The 23282-nt window shown below is 37.5% G+C and overlaps 1 protein-coding gene across 11 annotated transcripts in view; it reads left to right on the forward strand.

Annotated features, from left to right (window-relative positions):
* The window catches only part of EYA1 (EYA transcriptional coactivator and phosphatase 1), a 172369-nt gene that overhangs the window by 41456 nt on the left and 107631 nt on the right, over positions 1-23282 (forward strand). For 5 of the 11 annotated variants that reach the window (XM_041769380.1, XM_041769377.1, XM_041769379.1 and 2 more), the window contains 5 exons: positions 424-493; positions 816-961; positions 4646-4783; positions 21439-21521; positions 21928-22114. In XM_041769380.1, the coding sequence (XP_041625314.1) occupies positions 424-493; positions 816-961; positions 4646-4783; positions 21439-21521; positions 21928-22114 (624 nt within the window). The remainder of the gene's footprint in view (positions 1-423; positions 494-815; positions 962-4645; positions 4784-21438; positions 21522-21927; positions 22115-23282) is intronic. The other 6 variants (XM_041769373.1, XM_041769381.1, XM_041769376.1 and 3 more) reach the window with 4 other exon arrangements.

Here is a 23282-nt window from a genome sequence, read left to right on the forward strand (position 1 = left end):
CCTATTTGTACTCACCTGAGAGCAGATTAGACGGTGTTGCTCTGTAATCCAGTCTCAGGTGTGTGTGTTCCCGAGCACACATAATAGGCCAGGTGACCTTTTGGGTCCTGCCCAGCCCTGCAGATTTACCCTCCTCCCTCCCCTTTGACCAGATCCTTCCAGTCACCAGGACTGCAGCTGGCGGGTATCGCAGATGAGGGCAACTCTCTCTAACAGTTAATTTACAATTTGAACCCCTTCATGAGTTCCCATAGATTGTTCAATATATTTTAACTTTCTCTGAGGTCAAGCTTTTTTTTTTTTTCAGTCCAAAAAGGGAAAATATCTGCAATTTCATGTGGTCTACCTATAGTTCAAAACAGATCAACGCTTTACACATATTTTGTATTTTGCTGTGATTATCGTGCATTATTTTTTTTCCAGCCATTGGGAGCAGTAGCTTCAGCCCAAGACCAACTCACCAGTTCTCCCCACCACAGATTTATCCTTCCAAGTAAGATGTATTTTCTCTTAATAAATGACTTTTTAGAGTAGTCTTTTTACCTTACTTCAAGTCATGTTTTGTGCCCACGTGTAATGTCTTAATTTAAACTAAAGTGCCTTTCATAGAGACTTCAATGTGTTTACACGGAAGTATTTTGAGGGTCACCTAGAAGATCTACTGAAGTATTTCAGTATTTTGTATATTCTATTTGAAAGTCATACTTTAAGAGACAGTCTTTAGCTGCAATTTGTGATGTGGTTGTTCATCCGTTACTTTGCATGTTTCCATCTAATGCATGGGCTTTCTATTTTCTGTCATTTCTGACAAATAGCAGACCATACCCACATATTCTCCCTACCCCTTCCTCACAAACTATGGCTGCATATGGGCAAACACAGTTTACCACAGGAATGCAACAAGCTACAGCATATGCCACGTACCCACAGCCGGGACAGCCGTATGGAATTTCCTCATATGGTGAGTAATCCTCTTCCCTCTGTAGTGGGATTGGACGGGCATCCCTGTATGTGTGCACGCATGTTTCAGAGGACTGGTACCTAACGAACATCATCTTGGGCCACTTTTTTAGAGAGCATTCCCACCTTTTGGGTCTAAATTCTTCATACGCCTGTTTTGAATGAACCTTGTAAGAAGTGGTGGCTATTTATCTTAAGGTCAGCGGTGGCATATAGATAGCACAGTTCATATGCCCTCTTGCTCTCATTTTGATTTTTTCCCATTTATAGCTCAAGTTTTAAGTTGCCACTCAAGCACTTGGTTCTGGAATCCAAAGTATTTGGGTTGCATATTTGCGATAAAACTCCAGTGAATGAAGTCTTTTGGGGTAAAGATTCATTTCCTATTTATCAGATGTCTACCTATGATTAGGGAAGTACAAACAGAATTCAACAAGCCCTTGCTGTGAACTTGAGGGTGGTAGTGCTTTCAAATTTCAGCAGTATCAGCCCTTAGGAAAAGTGATCTATATATCACAGCTTGGGCTGTGCTTTAGAGAGGCAAAGCAGGAAATGTTTAAAAGCTCACATCCCTATTTGTTCCTTCCTAGCTGGAGATTATCTTGATCTAGGTGTGAGTTAACTCTTGATCTAGGTGTGAGTTAACTCAATTGTTAAGGGATCAATACCTGTAAGTTAAAAATAAATCTGGCAAGACCCCCAAGTTTAAGAAATCTTAGAATTTCAAGACATCTTTTCTTCAATTGAAGTTGTAATTTTAAGCAAATTGCACTTTGAATAGAAAAAATATGAATTATTAGCATGTTCTTGAAAAAATCGAGTGATCCAGAAAAAGTACATGGAAGTGTAAAGGAAAGCACTAGTAGATTAAGTAATTCTGTGTTCATAGTAGTATATTGAAAGAAATAAGCACTTAAACATCAATAATTAGAAGGTAAATTACTTTATTCCTTTTTATTCTCTATCTCTACCCCAAACCAAATCAACTATATAAAATTTCTTAGAAAATATATGTGAATTATATGATTTTATCCTTTAGAGTTTCATTTCAAAACTATCCAGAACTGAATATTATCTAACTAGGCATTTTTTTAAAATTTATTTTTATTTAAAGCTTGTTTGTTTATTTATTAACTAGGCATTTTTAAGTCAGATTTTAGAAACAGCCATAAAATGGACTTCCTGGAATTATCTTTCATTTCCATAACTTTTACTCAAGATTTTTGGAAATATTAGATACAGATCAATTTTATCCGCAATGTGCTTTTAAACAATTCTTGTTCTAAAAGAGGGAAAAAGGATCTCTGATTTGAATTGCATACCTTCAACTTTATAACATGTGTTGAGGCAGTCCCCAATTTATATTCTCAAAATGTTATTTGTAAGCTGAGTATTTGAAGTGTAAAAGTGTCTTTACTAAAGTACTGTACTTAAAGTACTTTAGACCTACCAGTGCTGCCACGGGAAGGTGCCTTTCATGGCACTGCCTTGGCTGCCACTCATGAGACTCCTCTCTTGTTCTTTCTTCTCCCCATCGAGTCATGGTAGGTTCCTTTGCCTCTTTCTTGCCTGTGGTCTAGGACTGTTCCAGTTCTGAACCATTAGTGGATGTCCCTGTTGTCTGCAATAATTGTTCTGGGAGAGTAAGATGAGCAGAGGTTCCGAGATTCAGACCTCAAATAACTAGTAGAGTGAGGATGGGCATTTTAATGTGATAGGACAAGAGAGACTGTAAGAGCATGGCTCCAGGTCAAGGGGTTTGACCCCAGGGCTGTCTGTCTTTTTACATTTCCTGGGAATGATTCTGATACTTTAGTATTTTTCCCAATCTCTTTCTTTCTTCTCTTTCTGGGCCTTGAGTACAGAGAGATGCCCCTAGTGCTTTGGAATAGGCATTCTGTTTTTCTTAGGCCAGTGCATTGAAAAATGACTGCCTGCTCCCCTCTGCTTATGAAGGAAAAACACATAGTTTACGTTTTTTTTTTTTTTTATGACTGAGAGTCAAGGTCTAATAGGTCTAAGAAGACCCTCTTCAGAGATTTATGCTCCCTGACTTTTTGCTTAGACCAGTGAGAAAAGATAGGCAAATTTTTTCGTGTGAACAATAGTATCAGTGGGGGAAAAGGAACTGCATTTCTCTGGATCTGCATGGAGCTGACCCATGAGTTTGCAGACTAGTTGGGTGGAAGTTCTCTAGGTGTAGGTGAGGTGTTTTCTGCCTCTGCTTACTTTTCCTTATCTGCTCTTATCACAGAGATTGAACCTCCAGGCCCAAACCAGAGGGTGGTACAAGTGAAGACTGGATAATAGAGTCTCAAATAGAGAGGGGGGAAGTCCCTGTTGGTGATGAGGAAACAGGAAAGAAAAGGAGTTTCTAGAGCCATGAAACCACCTGCCTAGGCAGGTGGTTTTCCAGGGACTATTTATAAGTATGGGTTATTTATTGGTTTGGGATTGCCTGTACAGGGAGAAATCACTTTTTTTTTTTTTTTTTTTAATGTTAAGGTTATGTTAAGACTTAACTGTTAAGGTCATTACGAGGTTATTTAGAGATACTCCAGGAATTATAGTAGCCTCTCTGGGCCAAGAGTCAGATTCTTCCACTGCCTTAGGCAAGTTACCTAACTTCATTCTACTGATGAAATTCCCCTAAAATGGAAATAAACAGCGCGCCTACTGTGTATTCTAGATCCCAGAGATATTATTTATCTGAAGTGCAAAGTAAAATTATTCAAACATGTGAATTCACTTGGCAGACATTTTTCTCCCTTCCTTCTGTGGAAATTAAGGACCGTTGTGAACTTTCATGACTGTCTTTAATTATAATCCACTGCTGAACCCCACACAATACGGCTAAACCCAAGTCCTGAAATTCAGCTGTCAGCCTGGTGCTTTGGAAAGTCTTAATGGGCCACAAACACCTTATTTTTATATCATCATGATGATATAAAGTGTTCTTTAGGCTACACTTAAAACGATAAAGTTGGAATAAATACTTGAAACTATAAGGGACAAAAGGGAACTACTGGTCAGCTTCACTTGTTTATAGATGACTATGCTGCCCAACCAGATTCAGTTCTTTAATATCCTCCTTTCTTTGTGCTTACATTCTGGTGGGATCTGGGTATTTGGGAGGAGGTTTTCCCCTCAGTTGCTTACTTCCAGGTCCAATAATGCTTCCTCTGACTTCAAAATGAATTGTGTGTTAACATCAGCTTTGGGCAGGAAGAATAAGGAAAAAACAGAGGGGAAAAATGCTGTGACGCTAGAGACTCTAATTCAACTCTTTTTGGAAAACAGAATTTTGATTTTGACAATAATCAACAACTTTGAGAATAATCTAAAGTGTAATTAATGACTATTTCTGGACTATGAAGGAGATGGTCTTTTAACCTCTTATAAAACAAAACTAAATATAGAAATGATACCCTAGAAGTTAAAGTTTGTAGAAAATGTAAATCAGAAAAACGGGAAAGGACAATGTGAATAGTCACTCAAGTCTATAATATTTCTGTTTGTTTTTAATTGAAGCTCCAGTTGAGGATATCCTACTCTAAGCTTGTTTACCTTTGATTCTTGGGTTAATACTGGGAAGCATTTGTGACCCAACAGTTGTGGGAGTGTTTTTGTATATTGACCAGCTTCTGAGATGAACAGATAGATAAGCTATCACTAACTGATTTAGGTGCATTGTGGGCAGGCATCAAGACTGAAGGTGGATTGTCACAGTCTCAGTCACCTGGACAGACGGGATTTCTCAGCTATGGCACAAGCTTTGGTACCCCTCAACCTGGACAGGCACCATACAGCTACCAGATGCAAGGTCTGTATAAACATTGATGTTGCTTTTTTCAATGATCCGGGGGTCCAATAGTTACTTTTTAAATCAGAACCTAGTGTTCGGTGTAAGTAGTAGTCGAGGGTGGAAAGTAGACTGGGCTGAGAGGCAAGATACCTGGTTCTGGTTTGGCTCTTCATTTATTTATTCTCTGGGCCTAAACTTCCATATTTATGAGATCAAGAGGTTACTCTAAATCATCTCTGAAATTTTTTGCAGAAAACTCTAATATTCTCTATGAAGTTGAAGTTTTCTGGCTTGCCTCTATCAATTAGAAAAGGATGACAGTTAATGCTGTGAGAGGCTGTAGAGTGATACATGCTAGCCACTGCCACTTGGTGTTGCCAGCCAACCTTTTTAAAAAAGGTTATGTCTTCATTGTCATTATCATAACTCTACAAGTAGAGTGTGTGCTATGCGTAAACTATATGACCTGCCAATGGTCAAGAGATCAAATTGACAACCACTCAGTGCAGCTTCGAGATATTGCTTCTAAGAACTGGTTCCTGGGCTCTAATTTTGAATCTGTAGACAAAACATAATGTAAATGCAAGTCAGATGGAGCAACTGCTGAAAGTTGAACGTTGTCAGTACTGTTTTCAGGAATACACAGGCAGAAGTGTAATTGTCAGATGATTCTTATGCAAATGTGACTGTAAAATACCTGAAAGTAGTCCTCATCATTTAAATATTCTCCTAATATCTTGTTTTTACTACAAATCAGTTTAGCCACATTTGACCCCTTACTAGGGCCAACAGTTGAATTAAATCCCTTATCACTACTTTTTGACCAAAAGCATTTTTTTGTATTTTTATCTTTTATATCTTTTCTTATTCCTCGTTACATTAAAATAATTGTTTATTACAGAATAATTAGAAAATAAAGAGAACCAAAAAATTAAATATCTCATATATTTATTATTTATTACTTTGATAAATATTCTTCTAGATATGCAGTATGGGACCATATTGTATAATATAGTATTGTATTCAGTAACAGTATATTGTAAATATACTATAAATATCTTTTCACATCAATAAATCCTACAGCATTTAATGACTGCATAGTTTCATAGGTATATCCTATTTAACTAATGTCCCTTTTATTCGACATCTAGGGCAATACCATGGATATTTTATTTGCATTCTTAATTATTTCCTTTGAATGAATTTAAGCGTGAATTGCTAAACTGTCTTAGACTCTTTTAAGGATTTGTTATACATTTACAAAAGGAAGGGCTACATATTAGCATGTACACACTGAATAATATTTTAAAAACAGTCATTTTCATAGATACAAGATTTTGTTTTTATATTCATTTTTTAATTGAGAAGATAAATCCTTTTTTCTTTTTTCATGTCAATATTCATCTTTGTCTTATTTTTTAATGTTCTTAAACTTTTGTAATATTTTATATATAAATTTCTAGTTTATCACTTTTAAGTGCTTTTTTTTCTGTTCAGTAAACTTAAAATTTTATGGAAGCAGATCCATTAATTTTTTCATATTTGGTTTTGCCTTGGTATACAAATATCTGAATTATAGGGGCACCTGTAATTCAGTGGCTGGGTGGCTTGGTTGGTTAAGTGTCCAACTCTTGATTTTAGCTGAGGGTCATGATCTCAGGTAGCAAGGTCAAGCCCCCACATGGGGCTCTGTGTCTGGTGTGGACCTGCTTAAGATTCTCTCTCCCTCCTCCCTTTGCCCCTACCCCAACTCCCTCCATGCATTCTCGTTCTCTCTCTCTCTCTCTCTCTCTCTCTGAAAAACAACAACAACAAAACCTGAATTATAAAGTTTTGATATATTTGGTAGCTATAAAATAACAGTTGTCTTACAACAGATAGTATGTATTATTAGAGGGATGTTACTGTTTGCCTGACTCCAGAACTTTAAAAGCTGCCCTAGGAAAGAATTATGTTTCTGCATGTGCTGAATATCAGTTGAGTAAAAGAATAAAAAGGAAAAGTGATGAAGAGAGTTTATTAATGAATTTAAGAGTCCTAGGCCCTAGTAATGAAGCAGATTATAAGACAAACAAGGTCTATTTGCATGTAGAGCTTTCATTTGTGAAGGACAGAGGCTTCAAAGAGCTATGAGAGAAATAAATGGGGCACCATGGTAGGTCCCATTCTCTGATGGGCATCCAGGTCCCCTTGAGGAGAAGGTCCTTGGGACCTAAAGGTCAGAAGGAAACAGGAAGCACCCTCTGGAGAGGAGAGCTACCACAGTGTGTGTGGTACCCGGGCCCAAGACCATCGGCAGTCTATTGGCTACCCATCCACAATGAGCAAAGTACAGAAATTTCAGGTAAAGTGTTTAGAAATTCTTACAGTAGGTCAAGAGTAAATCTCATGTTGGTTAAATCAAATAATGGTATTAAGAAATGGGACTTATACTCTTTCTTTTTTCATCTCCTTCTTTGGTAATTCATTATTACTGTATTTTGATAAATTGTTCTAGAAGGTTTGGGGGTAGGAGTGGAGACTGATCTTGTATCTCAGAGAGTTTGAGAAATAATGCCCTTGAAAGTTATTTTTTATTCTTTCTCTCCTCTCAAATTGAAAGCTTATGCAGCAGAAACAGTTCCTAAGAGGGCTAACCAGCTGTCAGAGAGTAAGCATAGTGTTAGAATAGAGAGAAGTGTGGAAATGAAACAGGGGAAAATACAGTTAGTTTGGAGAGGGAAAAGCTGTCTATTTTTTTAAAAGTCCAGACACGTGCAGCACCAAATATAACATTGTTTCTCTACCCATTGGTTTCACTGCATCTGGGCATATTGGTTGTTGCATTAAAACTTTTTTTGTGTTTTTGTGCAGCCTTTGGTTGGATGGCCTTTCCAGTGGGATTTCAGAACCCATTTTCCATGACTGAGATATTTTATATGGATATTTCTATAATGGCACTTGACTCAATTTTAGATTATTAGATATGACTTCCACAGATCAAGCCAGATAATTATATGCTATTATCTTGAAACACAGTAGTGTGATGATGGATAATGATATATAATATGCTATAAACTCCTTATGGCCAGATTTAGATAAATAATTAAATTCTGATTAGTATGTATTTCATAAATATTAAATGCATTATGAAAAATGCTTTGCTGTTATTAAATGATCTTGTATATCCCGTTGTGGGAGTCTGTTGGCCTTTGAGTGTCTTCTCAGTACATCTTTTTCAATATAAAAATTTCTATAATCCCTTACATTATTTCCAAAATTCTCCCAATTCTTTTATCCCTAATGGATAAATAAGAATGATTTTTGCTTATATCGGTCTCATCTTAGAGCTATTAAAAATTCTTAGAATCGTGGAAGCCTGGGTGGCTCAGCGGTTTGGCGCCTGCCTTCAGCCTAGGGCGTGATCCTGGGGTCCTGGGATCGAGTCCCATGTCGGGCTCCCTGCCTGGAGCCTGCTTCTCCCTCTGCCTGTGTTTCTGCTTCTTTCTCTGTCTCTCTCATGAATAAGTAAATAAAATCTTTTTTAAAAAAATACTTGGAATCCTAGATGAAGCTTATGTATTTTAGTGGTTTGAGAGTGTTTTACTTAGCTTTTTTTTCTGAGATCTTTTCACCTTTAAAATATAAGGTAGTAGATATACATAATATTAAAATTTCATAACACTAGAAAAAATATTCTAATAACCCAGAAGACTCAACAAACTGAAATGTGTGCTTACTGTGTTATGCTGATTAATTAAAAAAAAAATTATGGTGATCGCCTCTTTGAATCTGTCAGACATACTAAGGCTAGACTAACTGCCCAGTGAAATCTTGGTCTCTGGTTAACAAGTGTAGGTTCTAGAGTTAGACTGCCTGTTGAACAGCCCTGCCATTGCTGGCTACGGGCCTTCAACACAGCGTTTAACTTCTCCACACCTGCATTTTCTCACCTTTCAGGTAGGGATATTGTCTTACTCCCACAGTGATAGTGTGAGATGTGATTGAGATCATCCGTATAAATCACTCTGACCAACATAGTAAGCATAGTAAGAAGCATAGAAGCATAGTAAGAACTGCCGTGCTTGTTTTCATTGTTAATGCTCACATGTGGTGGTGATAATATTTATTATCGTTGTTATTATTGTCCAGCTTTTTCAAATAGTTCCAAATTAGGAACTATTACCTATTGCAAACTATTACCTAAATGCTCCCTCTCTCCTATTCCCTGGGAGGAAACAAACAGCATATATAAATTAAACATATACATAGTATACTAAAATATGTATACACACACACACACACACACACACACACACACACGAAACCAGCAATGAGAACTCCAAGAGCCCATTAACCAAATAAGCTTGCAAAAAAAAAAAAAAAAAAAAAAATCCAGATCTAGATCTAACTAATGTGCTGGCAAAAAGGAAAATCACTATCAACAAAATCAGGCTATTTGAACATGATACAAAAATTCGGGGAGAGACCAGAAGAAATAGTGAGGAACATGAAGAAGCAGCCCAGAAGAGAGAAGAATCTGTGTTGGCAGCAGTGGTGAGAGACACTGGAAAGTGGAAGCAGTGGGACGTACGAACCGCTGCTGACAGAGACAGGAGCTCAGTTCTGCAAGGGTGAGAGAGAAGGAAGCATCAACCATGTGCTTATGCCTTAACAATCCCCCAGGCAGCTCTCTGAGCAAGAAGAACCAGTAGAAAAAGAAGAGGCAGCAGCCATTTAAAGAGTAAATTGTTTATTACTCCAGAAATCAAGATTAGGGAAGAAGATAGGAATGTGACAAACTATGCTATGCAGAGATGGAAAACTCTAGTGCCTGTACAACAAAATAACAGTTAACATTTATCTAGCGATGATTAAGGCCAACAGCTCTAATTATTTTACACATGTTGTCTCAATCCTTCTAACAACCCTAAACAATAACCGTAATGGATAAAAACCTGAAAATGCCAAAGAATGCATTAAAATGGAGAATGGGTTAGAACTGTCAGACCCTGCTATGTTGTAATCCGCCTAAATTCTAGCACCAGGAGCAGAGCCTCTTAGAGAAACTCCAGAAAATCAAAATGTAGTTGCCTTTGGTAGATATATTCTGAAGGACAGATATGCTCTTTGAATAACCGAGACATTGCATTGCACAGCTACATATATAGTCAAAAATACCAGCTCTAGAAAACAAGTGTTTAGATCATTCATTTCTGAGCTCTGTTTGTACTTTAACACTTTCATGGAACTTGAGGAACAGATTAATTTGGTAATATGTGGGTACGTGCCACTGCCAAGCCTTGTAAACTACCTCATACTTGCTGCCCACGTTTGTTCCAGGTGATCTTTCTAGATCCTTCTGGCTCTACCGTTCAGCACTTCTGTCATGGTAGGCTCCCGTGATCCTGTACGTGCCAGATTTTAAGCCAAACAAGGGTTGAATTTTTATTTTTTAGGTACTGATATTAATAGCTCACGAAGTAAAACCCTCATGGATTGGGAAATCTGATTGCCTTTGCTGTAAGATCACTAGAAACTGCTTTAGTTATCTCTTTTGTACATCCAGCGAAAGGTTAGAAACTTAACTGAGGAAAACAAAACCTTTCTGTTTGTAAACAACTGTAGGGTTTACCCGGAAGAAGCGAAATCCTTTTAATTTGATACCTTCCTGTTCCTAGGATTAGCCTCAGTGTTTCTGGAAGACACTCTGGAATGGTGAGGAGGTTTTCCTTCAGGCATCATTGACAAACTTCATGCAAATGAGTTAACTGAGTGGTTGAATGTGGGTGGACATAGGGTGTAAATAGTGTTTTCAGTGCTGCTGGCCAGAGGGCACTGTCAGGCTGGGTGAGGCAGGGATGTTGTATGTGCAGGGGGTATGAGTGTGTGTGGGGGTGTGAGTTTGAGTTTGTATGTGTCCATGTAAAAATCTTCCATGGGGAAACTGCTTCAGCCTTTGATTTACTGACCAATTTCATAGAATATCTGTCCACTTTGTCATAAACTAGTTTTACTCACCTTCATGTGTAAGAAGCAACTGACTTGAAATCAAACTGTTATATTCTTTTATAAAAAATATGAGTTCCAGAGCTATTGCTGGCATCATCCTTCATTTACTCCTGCATTCCATATAATACAGACTCGTAGTACCATCTACCACAGAAAAGAAGAAACTGTGCTCATAATTTTGAGGCTGGGTCACATGCAGAAAATGACATTTTATTTGGCAGTTTATTTAAGGTAAGGAAGTATAAAGATGCTCACACACACAAAATTAAAATTAGATCAGGACAGTTAACTGAACCTTAGCTCTGAGGAAAACCCAGCATTCCACAATAACTTAGTCTTGTTGATTCTAGATGGTTGCAGGTAGTGATCATTTTTAGCCATATTTTCATCTCTGGTATCTAGTAATGTTAAAAAATATGCAAACGTTTTTTAAAGGTGGAGAAGCCAATGCCACAAAGAAGGTTAGAGATTCATAAGGACCCTAGCTCCCTTCATTTGAAGAAGTGAATTTGGCATGTAGTGTAATCTTGGTTAGTTAATGATCACGGTTCGTTCAAAGCAGTCTTCCCTTGTGTTCGTACTCCTAGGAGGAGCTGATCCGGGGTATCACAGAATGGGGGTTGGAGCTATAGAGTGCTTTTTGAGTGTTTTACTGTCCCAGAATAGTAGTTGTGGTGCTGGGCATTCCTGTCATTCTGCACCAGGAAGGTGTCAGGATTGGCCATGATTAGATAGGAGGGGCTACACAGATACACACGCAGGAAAACCAGAAGGCTCTGGAAACTTCGTGTTGTTTATTTTCCTTAGGCTTTATTGCTCTCACTTAGAAAAAAAAAAATAACACAAATTCTAACTGCCTCTTTTTATATTATGTTATTCATTCTGTTAAAGAGATTGGGGTTCAAACCAGTGAGGGAGACAAAGGATGACAGAGGTTTGTTAAAAGGTATGTGGCGGGATGCATAACTCTGCAGTTTTCCATGCCGCACTTCTCTAGGGCTCATTATCCAGTGGAAATAATCTAATAATAACCTAATGAGGGAAACCATCCTTATTTCCTTTGTCCTGCCCGTCCAGAGCTTTTCAAACGTACAGCAGAAGTGTTTCTGTGTACGAGTCGCTTAGAACCTCAAAATTGCTTAGTAAAATGTACTTTGAAACTTTCTCATTATCCACAGAAATGGTATTTTTCAAAAGGAAAAAATAGCAAACTCCAAATTGCATGGTTTTAAGAAAGTGGATCTTCAACCTTTTTAGTAATCTGCTATGATGAAGCATTTGAGGTTTGTACTTTGAAATGACACAATGCAGTTAGAATTGCAGAATCGCTCTTGCAGCTTGCCCCGGTGTTCAGAATTTCTCCTTAATTTCTTTGCCAGTCTGCTCACGTTGATGTTTTAGTTTGTGGCCTTTTTGCATTCTAGAACTTTTTTAATGCTTTTTAAAGTAATATTCCATTTTGGTACTTTTGGCTTCTCCTGTGATTTCAAGTAACAGGTATTGAAGATTGTACCAAACTTGGTTGAAATCCGGCTGTTGCAGTAATTAACGATCAGTACAAAATTTGTTTTCTATGGGAATTGGTAAAGTATATAGGAATAGATCAAGCAAGGTAAATGTAAAGGCTCTACAGTCCTTATTGCCTAAGTTAAAAATGCTCCTTGGAATATAAAAACTCTTACCGGGATAACAAGGAAAGCTTGGTCACTTAAAAATCCTTCCTGTAAGAAAGGGGGGAAACTTTGGTTTTAAATAACCCATCTGGCCTTCAGAGGCTCTTCCCTGGGGAGTTGCACTAACTTCTGCCACATAGATCGCACCCGATGATGGACATAGCCCATGGCAAAGAGGCCAGGGAAGGAAAGCAAATGGACTTCTGTGAAAATACACGAGGGACAAATAGCATCCTGCTTGCCGAGTAAGTGCTAGGAAACCCTCTAAAACATGGGAAGTACAGACAGGCCCCAGCAGGTTCCAGCATTCTTATGTTGGCTGGGATTCTGGTTTTTAATGTGAGTCCTTGTTCTCTGTGAAGTAGACCTTTGACCTACACGTTACCCTTCTCTTTTCTTAAATGTTTTGAAGTTCTAGCCGGGCAGTATTGTCCACGTTAAATCACATACGAAACTTTGATTTAATATTTTAGATTACGGAGTTTCTCAGTATGAACTGTGTTCGTAATATGGTAAAGTAGCAGGATTTATTAATAAAGGTTCTGAGGTTGGCTTATTTTTAAACTGCGGTTGCTTAGCACCTATGGAACGGGGTGGCCCACGCTGGGTCTCCTCGCAAGACTGTTTCTTGTTTGTTACGGTTGACAAGACCACCACCCCTTCTCTGTAGGAACCCCTGGCAGTGACAAGAAGAAAGCAAAATCTTTGTGATCCAGGGCCTGTGGGCAACTTTATATAATTTGCTTGTAAAATGACTTACTAGCCTACAAGCGTTACAAGGAAGAAGTCCTTTACAAACGAGACGGTTTGATCACAAATTTATTCATTAAATTTTTCAGGTGTTTTTGTCTCTACTAACTGCGGTGTTTGTGTAACCAAAAATTAGGACCATGTTTTGTAATGTACAATTCCCTTTCAATGTTACTGAATCAGAAAATCTTAACAGTGGATTTGGTGTGGTTAGGGTAGAAAGCAGTGACCTGGAAGTGGAGACAATGGTCTTTCCCTAACTGAGAGTCCTTGTGTAAGAGAGTAAGCAGCATTCACTCTGCCTCTTGGAAAAGGAGAAGGATCCCTGCCTCAGTTACCTTACAAACTGATAGTGGAAATAACCAGATGATGGAGATGGAAATGTCCAAATATAAATGGACTGTAAAAACACAGAATATTATTTGCATTCCAAATATGAAATTTCTCATATGCAAGCAGGACTCTAAATTTCATTAATATACCCACAGTATGCCAATGTCTGAGCTAACAGTACTTGTTGGGAGGCCCATATCTTTGTGGTAAGGTCAGTGTTCTGTTAGAATACCCATGTGGTTTTATATAGATGTGACATCCTTGTACCATCTTTGAGTTCCAATGGTACTAATATATAAAACCAGTGAGATTTTAGGAGCTGTTCAAATACCAAGATACTGGGGATCCCTGGATGGCTCGGTGGTTTGGTGCCTGCCTTCAGGCCAGGGCGTGCTCCTGGAGACTCAGGATGGAGTCCCACATTGGGTTCCCTGCCCGGTGGAGCCTGCTTCTCTCTCTGCCTCTGTCTCTGCCTCTTTCTCTCTCTCTGTCTCTCATGAATAAATGAATAAAATATTTAAAAAAGAAATTCCAAGATGCATAATCAGTTTAAAATCTTATTTGTTCATTTGAAAAAAAAAAAAAAAGAGTATCTGGGTGGCTCAGTTGGTTAAGCATCTGCTTTCGGTTCAGGTCATTGGGCTCCCTGCTCAGCAGGGAGCCTGCTTTTCCCTCTGCCCTGTGCTGCCTCACTCATGTGCGTTCTCACTTGCTCTCTCTCGCTCACTTGCTTTTTGCAAATAAATAATTTTTAAAAATGAATTTTAAAAATCTTGCTTGATTTAAAACTCTATAGATTTTCTTTTTGGAGTTTTAGAAATATTTTAAATCCTTCCAGAATGGTACTTATTCAAGCCTGCATTTAATTTCGTTTAATTTAAATCTAAAGTAGTGACTGTAAGTTAGTAAAGATAAGCCTTTATACACCATCTAGTTAAAAAGAAACAGTAAAGTGTGTGTTCTTTAGATAAAATCTGAGAAGTAAGCTCAATTATTCATTTTTCCCTTCCTTTTTTTTTCCCCACTACTGTGAACAAGTAAGGAAGTTGAGAGATGTTTTTCTCTTGTGATACCTATTGATTTTCAAGTTGCTCTTCATTACCACCACCACCACCGTCACCAAAGATAAAACCATTATAAATATATATAAATATACTTATATATTTATATAAATATTTCCTTCTGTCCATATACCTGATTCTTTAGGACAGGTATATTATTACCAGACCCTTTTGTCACTTACCACACTGTACTAAAATTTTCTAGCATCAGTTTTCTCACTCGAGCCTAAATGAAAGCCTTCCAAGGCATGAGTCAGCCATGGTTTATCCATCTCCATGTGAGGCAGGCAGGATAAATACAACAGAGGAATCTAAGGAACATAGGATGAAAGTGAGACTAGTGAAGAGGCAAATGATATGGCTTCAGTTAGTAAGCTGGGATTCCCAGAAAGTGAAATCAGTCCTGAGAGGAATAGTCAGGGAAAACTGATTGGAAAGCTAGGCCTTAAACGATGAGAAATGGGGGCTGTTAGAGGGAAGCATCAGATAAAAGGAGCAGAAATGAGGGGCACCCGAGTGGCTCAGTGGTTGAGTGTCTGGCTTTGGCTCAGGTCATGATCCTGGGGTCTTGAGATCAAGTCTCGCATCAGGCTCCCCACATGGAACTTGCTTCTCCCTCTCTCTCTGTCTCGCATAAATAAGTAAAATCTTTAAAAAAAAAAAAAAAAAAAAAAAAAACAGGAATGAGTCTGATGTGTTTCAGGATTCCAGTGACCCCTTCCTGAATTAGTCTAACAGGCTGTGGATGAGGGAGCATAAGCAACAGCATGGACAGTGATATCCTCTCCTCAGCTACAACCATCCCAGACTCTCTGCCCCAAGCCCCATGTCCCTTCTCCAGGGCCATACATATCCTTGCATGTTGACAGCTTCCCCGGACCCCCTCCACCCTTTAACATTTCCCGTGTCCCAATATGCTCCTAGTGGCATGTTCAACATTTAGATTCTTAGTTTTTTCAGTCAAAGAATGCCATGTATTTTCCTGAACTGTTAATCTTAAATTATTAACAAACTTTTCTCACTTCTCTTACCTTCTTCCTCTACTTCTCTAAAAAACTTTCATTCTCTGATCTTCTCCTTCACTGCATTCCCAGAGCACACTACTTGCTTTTTCTGAGCAGTTGCCTTTCCCTTCCCAAACTAAACAGGTGCTTTCATTCACTTGAGTAGCCTTGTCTCTTAGAAGTGTTCTGAAAGGAAAACTTTTTTTCAGTGTTCTTTTTTTTTCCTCTCCCTGCCAAAAAAGAAGTATTGCTATGATTTTTTGTAATATGTGAAATAGGTAAGATTTAAATAGGTAAGATTTTCGACTTAACAAGTGGATAAGAAGGTTCCCCCACTGTCACCCCACTTGGGACATAACTTCATTCCAAACCATACCAAGAATAATACGGGGCATTACTTGAGCTTCACTTGGGCCTATCCCTGCCAAACTCATAATTAAGGAATAATGAGTTCTAAGTGAAAATTCTTCCTACTTTGGGGAATTTTTGTAAGATTACATCACATAAAATTTGAAGCATTTTATTATAGAATATTTTTGCCCTCTTCTTTACCTAGAGGTGACTTTTCACATAAAGTGATTTGTCTCCAGGGAGGAGGAGACTTCTATATTAGTTTGATAAAGGAATTCTGAATATTAAGCCTAATTCTGTGATGTAAGATCAAAGTGAAGACCCTAAATCAAACAAAAACTCTCAGCAGATTGATCCTAATGGACAAGGGAGGTCTGTTTTTCTTTGTCATGTCTTGCCCTCTCTCCCCTTCAGCATCCTGTGTATGGTACCTTCCCCACAGATGGGCCTCTCCTGCTGTGCCTGTGTAGGGAGGGAAGTGGGTTCGCAGCTACACACCGAAACTTTTTGGGGAGCGTTGTGGTTGCTCTTTTGCCTTTGCTTTGTGGTGTTCCAAACTGGCGAGGTTCATCTGGTGGGATTGGCACCAACTGAGCACCGGATCAGCTATCACAGTGGGACCTTCTCCTCCCTTTACGAGCTTTCACACAGTGCAAGAGCCAAAGGTGCCCCAAATGGTCTCTGTGGCACTTCCATTCTGCAAATGCTTAACAATGGTGATGACTTTCTTAGAGAAAATGAAAGCCTGTACTGATTACAGGTTTCTGAAGCAGTTGCTAAAACACCTACTGAATTGGCACAAAACATAGTAGTGCTAACAATCAGGTACTTAGGTGTTTGATAAACCTGTGGATTTTCAGGTTCAAACCCTCATCTTCTACCTCAGTGAGGTGGGGATTCCTGTGTCTAATGAGGGGCCTAGATATGTGCCTTTTAACAAATACTTTGTGAATGTGCCTGGCAAATAGCCATATGTTGGATATCTTTATATGTGGATAAAGATTGTGTTTATTTGTTCATAAGAGACACAAAGAGGCAGAGGAGAAGCAGGCTCCCTGCGGGGAGCTCCATGCTGGACTCTCCCAGGATCCCGGGATCACACCCTGAGCCCAAGGCAGACACTCAACCACTGAGCCACCCAGGTGCCCCGAAGCTGTATTATCTTGACCTCTGTTTCCTTATTTGCAAAATGGGAATATTAATATTCCTTATCATATCCAAGTGTTGTGGAGTTTAGGTAAAGCATGTAAAAGATGAGCACACTCCTAACACATAGTTCGTGCTCGGTAGGCATTGTCTCTCTTTAGTGTCACTGTGTTTTGTATTCTGGGGATGTTTGTATGAGTTGACTACAAATGTCCAATTATATAAGTTCTAAGGTTTCTTTGTAGCCTATTTAATAGGGAAAGAATGAGTTTAAATGTGATTAGTATTTGGGATGCCTGGGTGGCTCAGTGAAGTGTCTGACTCTTGATTTCGGCTCAGGTCATGATCTCAGGGCCCTGAGATTGAATCCCCATGGGGCTCACTGGGGAGTCTGCCCCTCCCCCTGCTCATGCAAGCACAAGCTCTTTCACAAATTAAATATTTTTAAAAATGTAATTATTTAATTATTAATTTGCTAATTAGTACTAATTAGCTTAAAATACTGATAAGTAGTTATCGGGATATATGAATATACATTTGTGTACATATATAAATTTATATAAATTTGTGTGCATATATATATATATAAATTTGTATAAAACCATATCCACATTGGAGAGAGAGAGAGAGAGGCGATTAAGTAATCCAGGCCTAAGAAAATAGAGAAGAGGGGAATTTAAGGAAGTTTTTTCTGAAGAAAGGTTTCTAAGTTATGAAGTTGATTAGAGATTAGTCAGGATACAATGGGGAGGAAGTAAGAGGTGCAAAGAGTAGCCTTAAGAGAACCACATGTTGCTTCATTTGTGTGAAGTTAGGCTGGAATGTGTATCTGGGTGGGTTGGGTTGAGGTTATTGGGAAGAAACCAAAGAAGTCCAAAAGATAAACTGGAACCAGACCAGGGTCTAATAAATACGCTCTGGTAAGGAGTTTGAATTTTATCCTGAGGGCGAGAGGAAGCCACTAACAGTTACTTTTTTTAAACAGGGGAGTGAGAAGATCAGATATGCACATTAGAGAAAGTATCCTACCTTTATGGAAAATGAGCTGGAGAGGGCCAGAAAGTGGGCAGGAAACCAGTAAAGGAGGCTGTTGCAGAAATCCAGTGCCAGTGGCCTGGACTAAAAGCAGCCCTCTTTGCCTGAGTCCTACGTGAAAGCAGGTGGGGATGGCCCTACAGATCTGATTCTGGTGTTGCAAAAGTAATATTGCCTGAGCCTGATTCTCTAGTATGTATACCTCTCGCTGAAGTAAGTTAGACCCTTTTGGAAGTTGCATTAAGTCTCCTAGGCCACAGGAGTGCCATTAAAGCCTGCTTCAGCATACTAAATGGAATGGAATCTCGGCCTGCAGTCAGCCAGTAAATGAATATAACTTATGTTGAATTCCAGCTAATGTACAGTCTTAGAAGTAGCATTAAGTCTGGAAAGTCACTTGGGTACCATTTCAAGTACTGAACTGTGATTTACTTGGTCATACCTCAGTGGCCTATATGTGCCAATATAGCTTCCATGGCCTTTTCTACTGTGTTCCAGGGAATAACTTATGGAATGAAAACACCCATTTTTAAAATATATTTTCTATATCTTACTCATTTTCTTGGTGGATAGGGATTATTGAGGTCAGTATTTATTGTTCAAAAATGTGTAGTATAAATGAAAGTAGCAAGTCATAACCTAGAAATGTGCAGTTTAAATGAAAATAACAAGCCGTAACCCAAAGTAATGTTTCCTATTAAATGTATATAATAAAGTTTAAAAAAGTATTGATAGTCACACTCTTATCCAAAAGAAATTTAAATTTTATTTTATAAGGCATGTTTGAAATGCTCATTGTAAGTTTGCTTTATACATATTAATTAAATGTTCACTGATAAATACAGAGTGAGTCACATGCCCATGAAATCCAGTGCTTAACAAAACAAAACAAAACAAAAAAAACACAAAAAACCTGATGTCATCCTAATAAGTCCTGTGAGGTCCCAAACTATGTCTTAGTCATCTTTTTATCCCCATGTAATTATCACCATGATAATTATGTTATTTGTGTGGTATTTAATTGTTTAAGTATTTAATATATGTTTAAAAGTTTGTGATTGCCACATGCTAATGACCGTAATATGGGAAGCTTGTCTGAGGCTCCAGGTTTCATGGCAGAGTAAGTATTAGGAGTGTGAGAGCTCTCTGCTTATCTGTGATGAGTGTTATGGGAACTTTGGACAATTGGTATTCCTGAAAGGCACAAATAAAGAAACCTCAAATATGAGTCTGTGATAACTAAATTTGAAACTAGCTTAGGAAATATTTTCCCTTAATAAAAATAACAAAGCCTTGGATCAGGTTTTCAAAGTTCGGAGATGTTTGATAAGTAAGTAGGAAAAGAATTTTAGATATGCAAAGAGATTAAGTCATATTTATCTAGTTTGGGAAAGTAAAAAAGAGAGAAAAGACACATAAATGCAGTGGAGAATTTTAGAAATGTTTACTGAGATAAACAGTAACAGTTCCTAACATTTGTGTAGTATTATGGATTGGGCATTGTGCTTTCTAAAACATGATCTCATTTGATCTGGGGAAGAACCTTACGAAGTACTTTTCCCAGGTAGGGAACTTGGATCTTAGAGTGGTTAGATGATTTGTCCCAAGTCCAAACAGCTCCTAAGTGATGACTGGAAACCCTGTTTTCTGACTCTTAACATCATACTTAAATGTTGAGCAGCAAATAAATAATTGGCATGTATTAACTACCACATCATACTTGAAGGCCTCTGTGAATAGCTAATTCACACTAAAGACTTTCTCCCTAATGGCCAACACATTTATTGCCTATATCATTCATTTGCCATAAAATTTTAATTAAAAAAAAAAAAGGTTTCTCTGTTTATAGAAGCAACACGGCTTCTGAGTAGACAGTTTTAAAATGTCTTGACTTCATGAATATTATGTGACCAGTGGTTGTGCCCTTCCATAGATAATGCTTCTGAGATTTTTGTGCTTTTTAAAAACGTCTTATGCTTTCAAAAAATATTTCAAATAAAATCAAAACATTTTCCTTGTTTTCATTTTTACTTTAGTGAAATAATATGAAAAAATTCTCCATGTAATTAAACATCATTATAATACCATTTCAATGTCTTGTGTTCCATTTTCTGAATAACACCCATTAAGGGCTTGGGAATGCTTTCTATGTTTTGTTATTAGAAATGACACTGAAGAACATCTTTGCTAACAGTCTCTTCATATAAAGCCATGTATTTTTTTCTTAGAGTAAATGTCTGATAATAAAATTGCTGGCTGAAAGTTATTTAATCATTGACCAAATAGCCCAACCAGAAAGGTTGTGCTTATTTAAATTCCCACTTTGTAGCATATGAATGACACTGTTTGCACTTTTGCCAATCCCTGATCTTTTAAAAAATCTTTGCTAATATGATTATCAAAAATAGTATATTATTCAGGCACCAGAGTGGCTCAGTTGGTTAAGTGTCAGACTCTTGATTTCAGCTCAGATTATGACCTCAGGGTAATGGGACTGAGCCCTGAGTCAGACTCAGCACTAGGTGTGGAGCCTGCTTGAGATCCTCCCCTTCCCTGCCACTCATGTTCATTCCTTTTCTCTCTCTCTCTCTCTCTCAAAAAAAAAAAAAAAAAAAAAAATGCTGCTTTACATAGCTTAACAGTAAGTAAATAAAACCAGGGTGGGAACTGAGATTTGCTTTTTTGTTTGTATCCTGCACAATGACTACTGTTTATTGCTGAACACATGTAGACATTCCACAAATAGAATGTTACCTAGAGAGCACATGTAATATATAAAACAATATCAATCATGTTCCTCTTTGGCCCTTGTTTTATCAAGTACTTCAAGGGCTGCCATTTATTCTTCTGGGAAATGAAATAATCAGCTTTTTCAGTGGGCCATTATAATGACAAGCACAATTTTGAAAGCATTTGAAAGTATCATTGTAGTTTTTGAGCTTGCAAGAATTTTAAAGATCATTTCATCAGATCCCATCATTTTACGTTAAGCATATTTAATGTAAAGCTATGAAAAAATCCTGGTTCGTTCTACAAATTGAAATAGTGTCTAATGTTTGCACAAATGTATGATTTTGCCCATAATTTTATGAGTTACACCCGTGGGAATTTAAATTTCTTTACTCTTTAATCCTTTGCAATATGGTGAAACTAAAAATGTCAACTATTTTAAGAAAACAGTTTTTGTCATGGCAGTGGATTCTGGTTTTAAAGATAAAACAAATGCATTTGCAATGAACTTCAACTCTGTTTTATCTAAATAAGGCTTTCTTACAGGTACATTATTCTGCATAGTTTAGTCAACCATATTTCTTTTCACTTTCTTTTAGGTAGCAGTTTTACAACATCATCAGGATTATATACAGGAAATAATTCACTCACAAATTCCTCTGGATTTAACAGTTCACAGCAGGTAATTTTAAAAGCCACTTTAACTTCAGAATTTTTTTTTTAATGCAACAGATGATTTTCTTAGAAAGATCTGTTTACAGTGTACCACTATAAGTGATTGCTTACCTAAGCCTTATAAAATATATTTTTTCTTTTAAAAATCTCTTCAGCAGTCTTAATATGGTGAGCCTTTGCTTTTCAGATTCATTTAATTTTACCTAATAATTAATCATGGAATAGAAAAGATAGGAAGAATGTATCTGATCTTATGTAAAATTTGTTTGCAAATAGACACTTCAGTCAACGGGTACTTGTATGCTCCTTTGTAAATTCGGAGAAGACACACAAACACAAATATAGTTATATTTGAAAAGTAAGAAATGAGCAGCAGTATTCTGACATAATTTTTGTGTGGTTTGATTTGGTAGGACTATCCATCTTATCCCAGTTTTGGCCAGGGTCAGTACGCACAGTATTATAACAGCTCACCGTATCCAGCCCATTACATGACGAGCAGTAACACCAGCCCAACGACACCATCCACAAATGCCACTTACCAGCTTCAGGAGCCACCATCTGGCATCACCAGCCAAGCAGTCACAGATCCCGCAGCAGGTAATTATGTGCACTTTATTAGTCCTGCAGGCTGTATTTCTGGTGGTTTAAATGCATTTTTCTACAGTCATATATTCATGCAGTGGTTTCACAGTTTTGGCAAGTTTTGGCAAGGCCTGAATGTAAGTCAAACAGTGTGATTGTGACATTAACTTTATTTAATTTTGTTTGCTGAAAAATTTTAGCATAAATGGTGTAACTTCAAAAGCACTTAAATTGAGACTTTATTTAGTTGTAAATATACTCAGTTTTCAAGAGCTATTTATAATGTTTTAGATACATAATTATATTTAGCTATAATTATTAACTATAATTATAAATATTTGCCCACGTACTAAATATAAAATAAATGATATTACTTTGAATTCAATGTTTATTATAATTAAATATCTCTCCAAAATAAAAAAAGATACCAGAGCTCATAATGGAAAACAGTGATTCCCCTGGCTCACTCTTTCCAAGCATGACCTAATTCTGAATTTCATGACTGGGCAAAAGCATTTTCATACTTCTGCACAACCCTTGATAAGCCTTTTCAAATGACAATCTCTCCAGCTCTGGAAATTTTCCTACTATGTATTTGATATTTCTTGCTTTCTATTAGTTTTTTCTGGAACTTTTAATACTGTATGATTAATTTCCTGAATTGGTCTTTATCTATACTTCTATTTTCTCTAGCACGTCTCACCTTTGTCTTGCTAAAAATGTCGTCTCCTTTCTTGGATTATGAAGTGATCTCTTATCCTCAAACAATCACAGAGTTTTCTTTCTTTTTGCCTTTTATTCTTAGAGCCACAGACCGCTCTTTGCTACAAGCCAGGTTAAAAATTCTGAAACACACTTCTGTGAGATCGTGATCATAGTGTCTTAATTCTAGTTGGTTCCCCTAAATCATGAAAACAAATTTTAGGTGCTAATTTCAATCTGGACAATAGGTTTATCTTACAAATATTAGCAGATGTCCCCCATAAAAAAAAAATCTCCTTCAGGTTTTTGGTGTTTCACATCATTTTCCTGAATATATGTGAACACTCTTTTGCTCTAGAGTAGGAAGTTACATCATTCCTAAACTTGTATTCCACCTATAACTAAACTCTTTCTGTACAACTCAACTCAACATTTTTATCTTTATCAGATTCCATTTACCTATATTTTTTAAAAGCTAGCT

Source organism: Vulpes lagopus, chromosome 9 (genome assembly GCF_018345385.1).
Source record: "Vulpes lagopus strain Blue_001 chromosome 9, ASM1834538v1, whole genome shotgun sequence".
NCBI classification, from domain to species: domain Eukaryota; kingdom Metazoa; phylum Chordata; class Mammalia; order Carnivora; family Canidae; genus Vulpes; species Vulpes lagopus.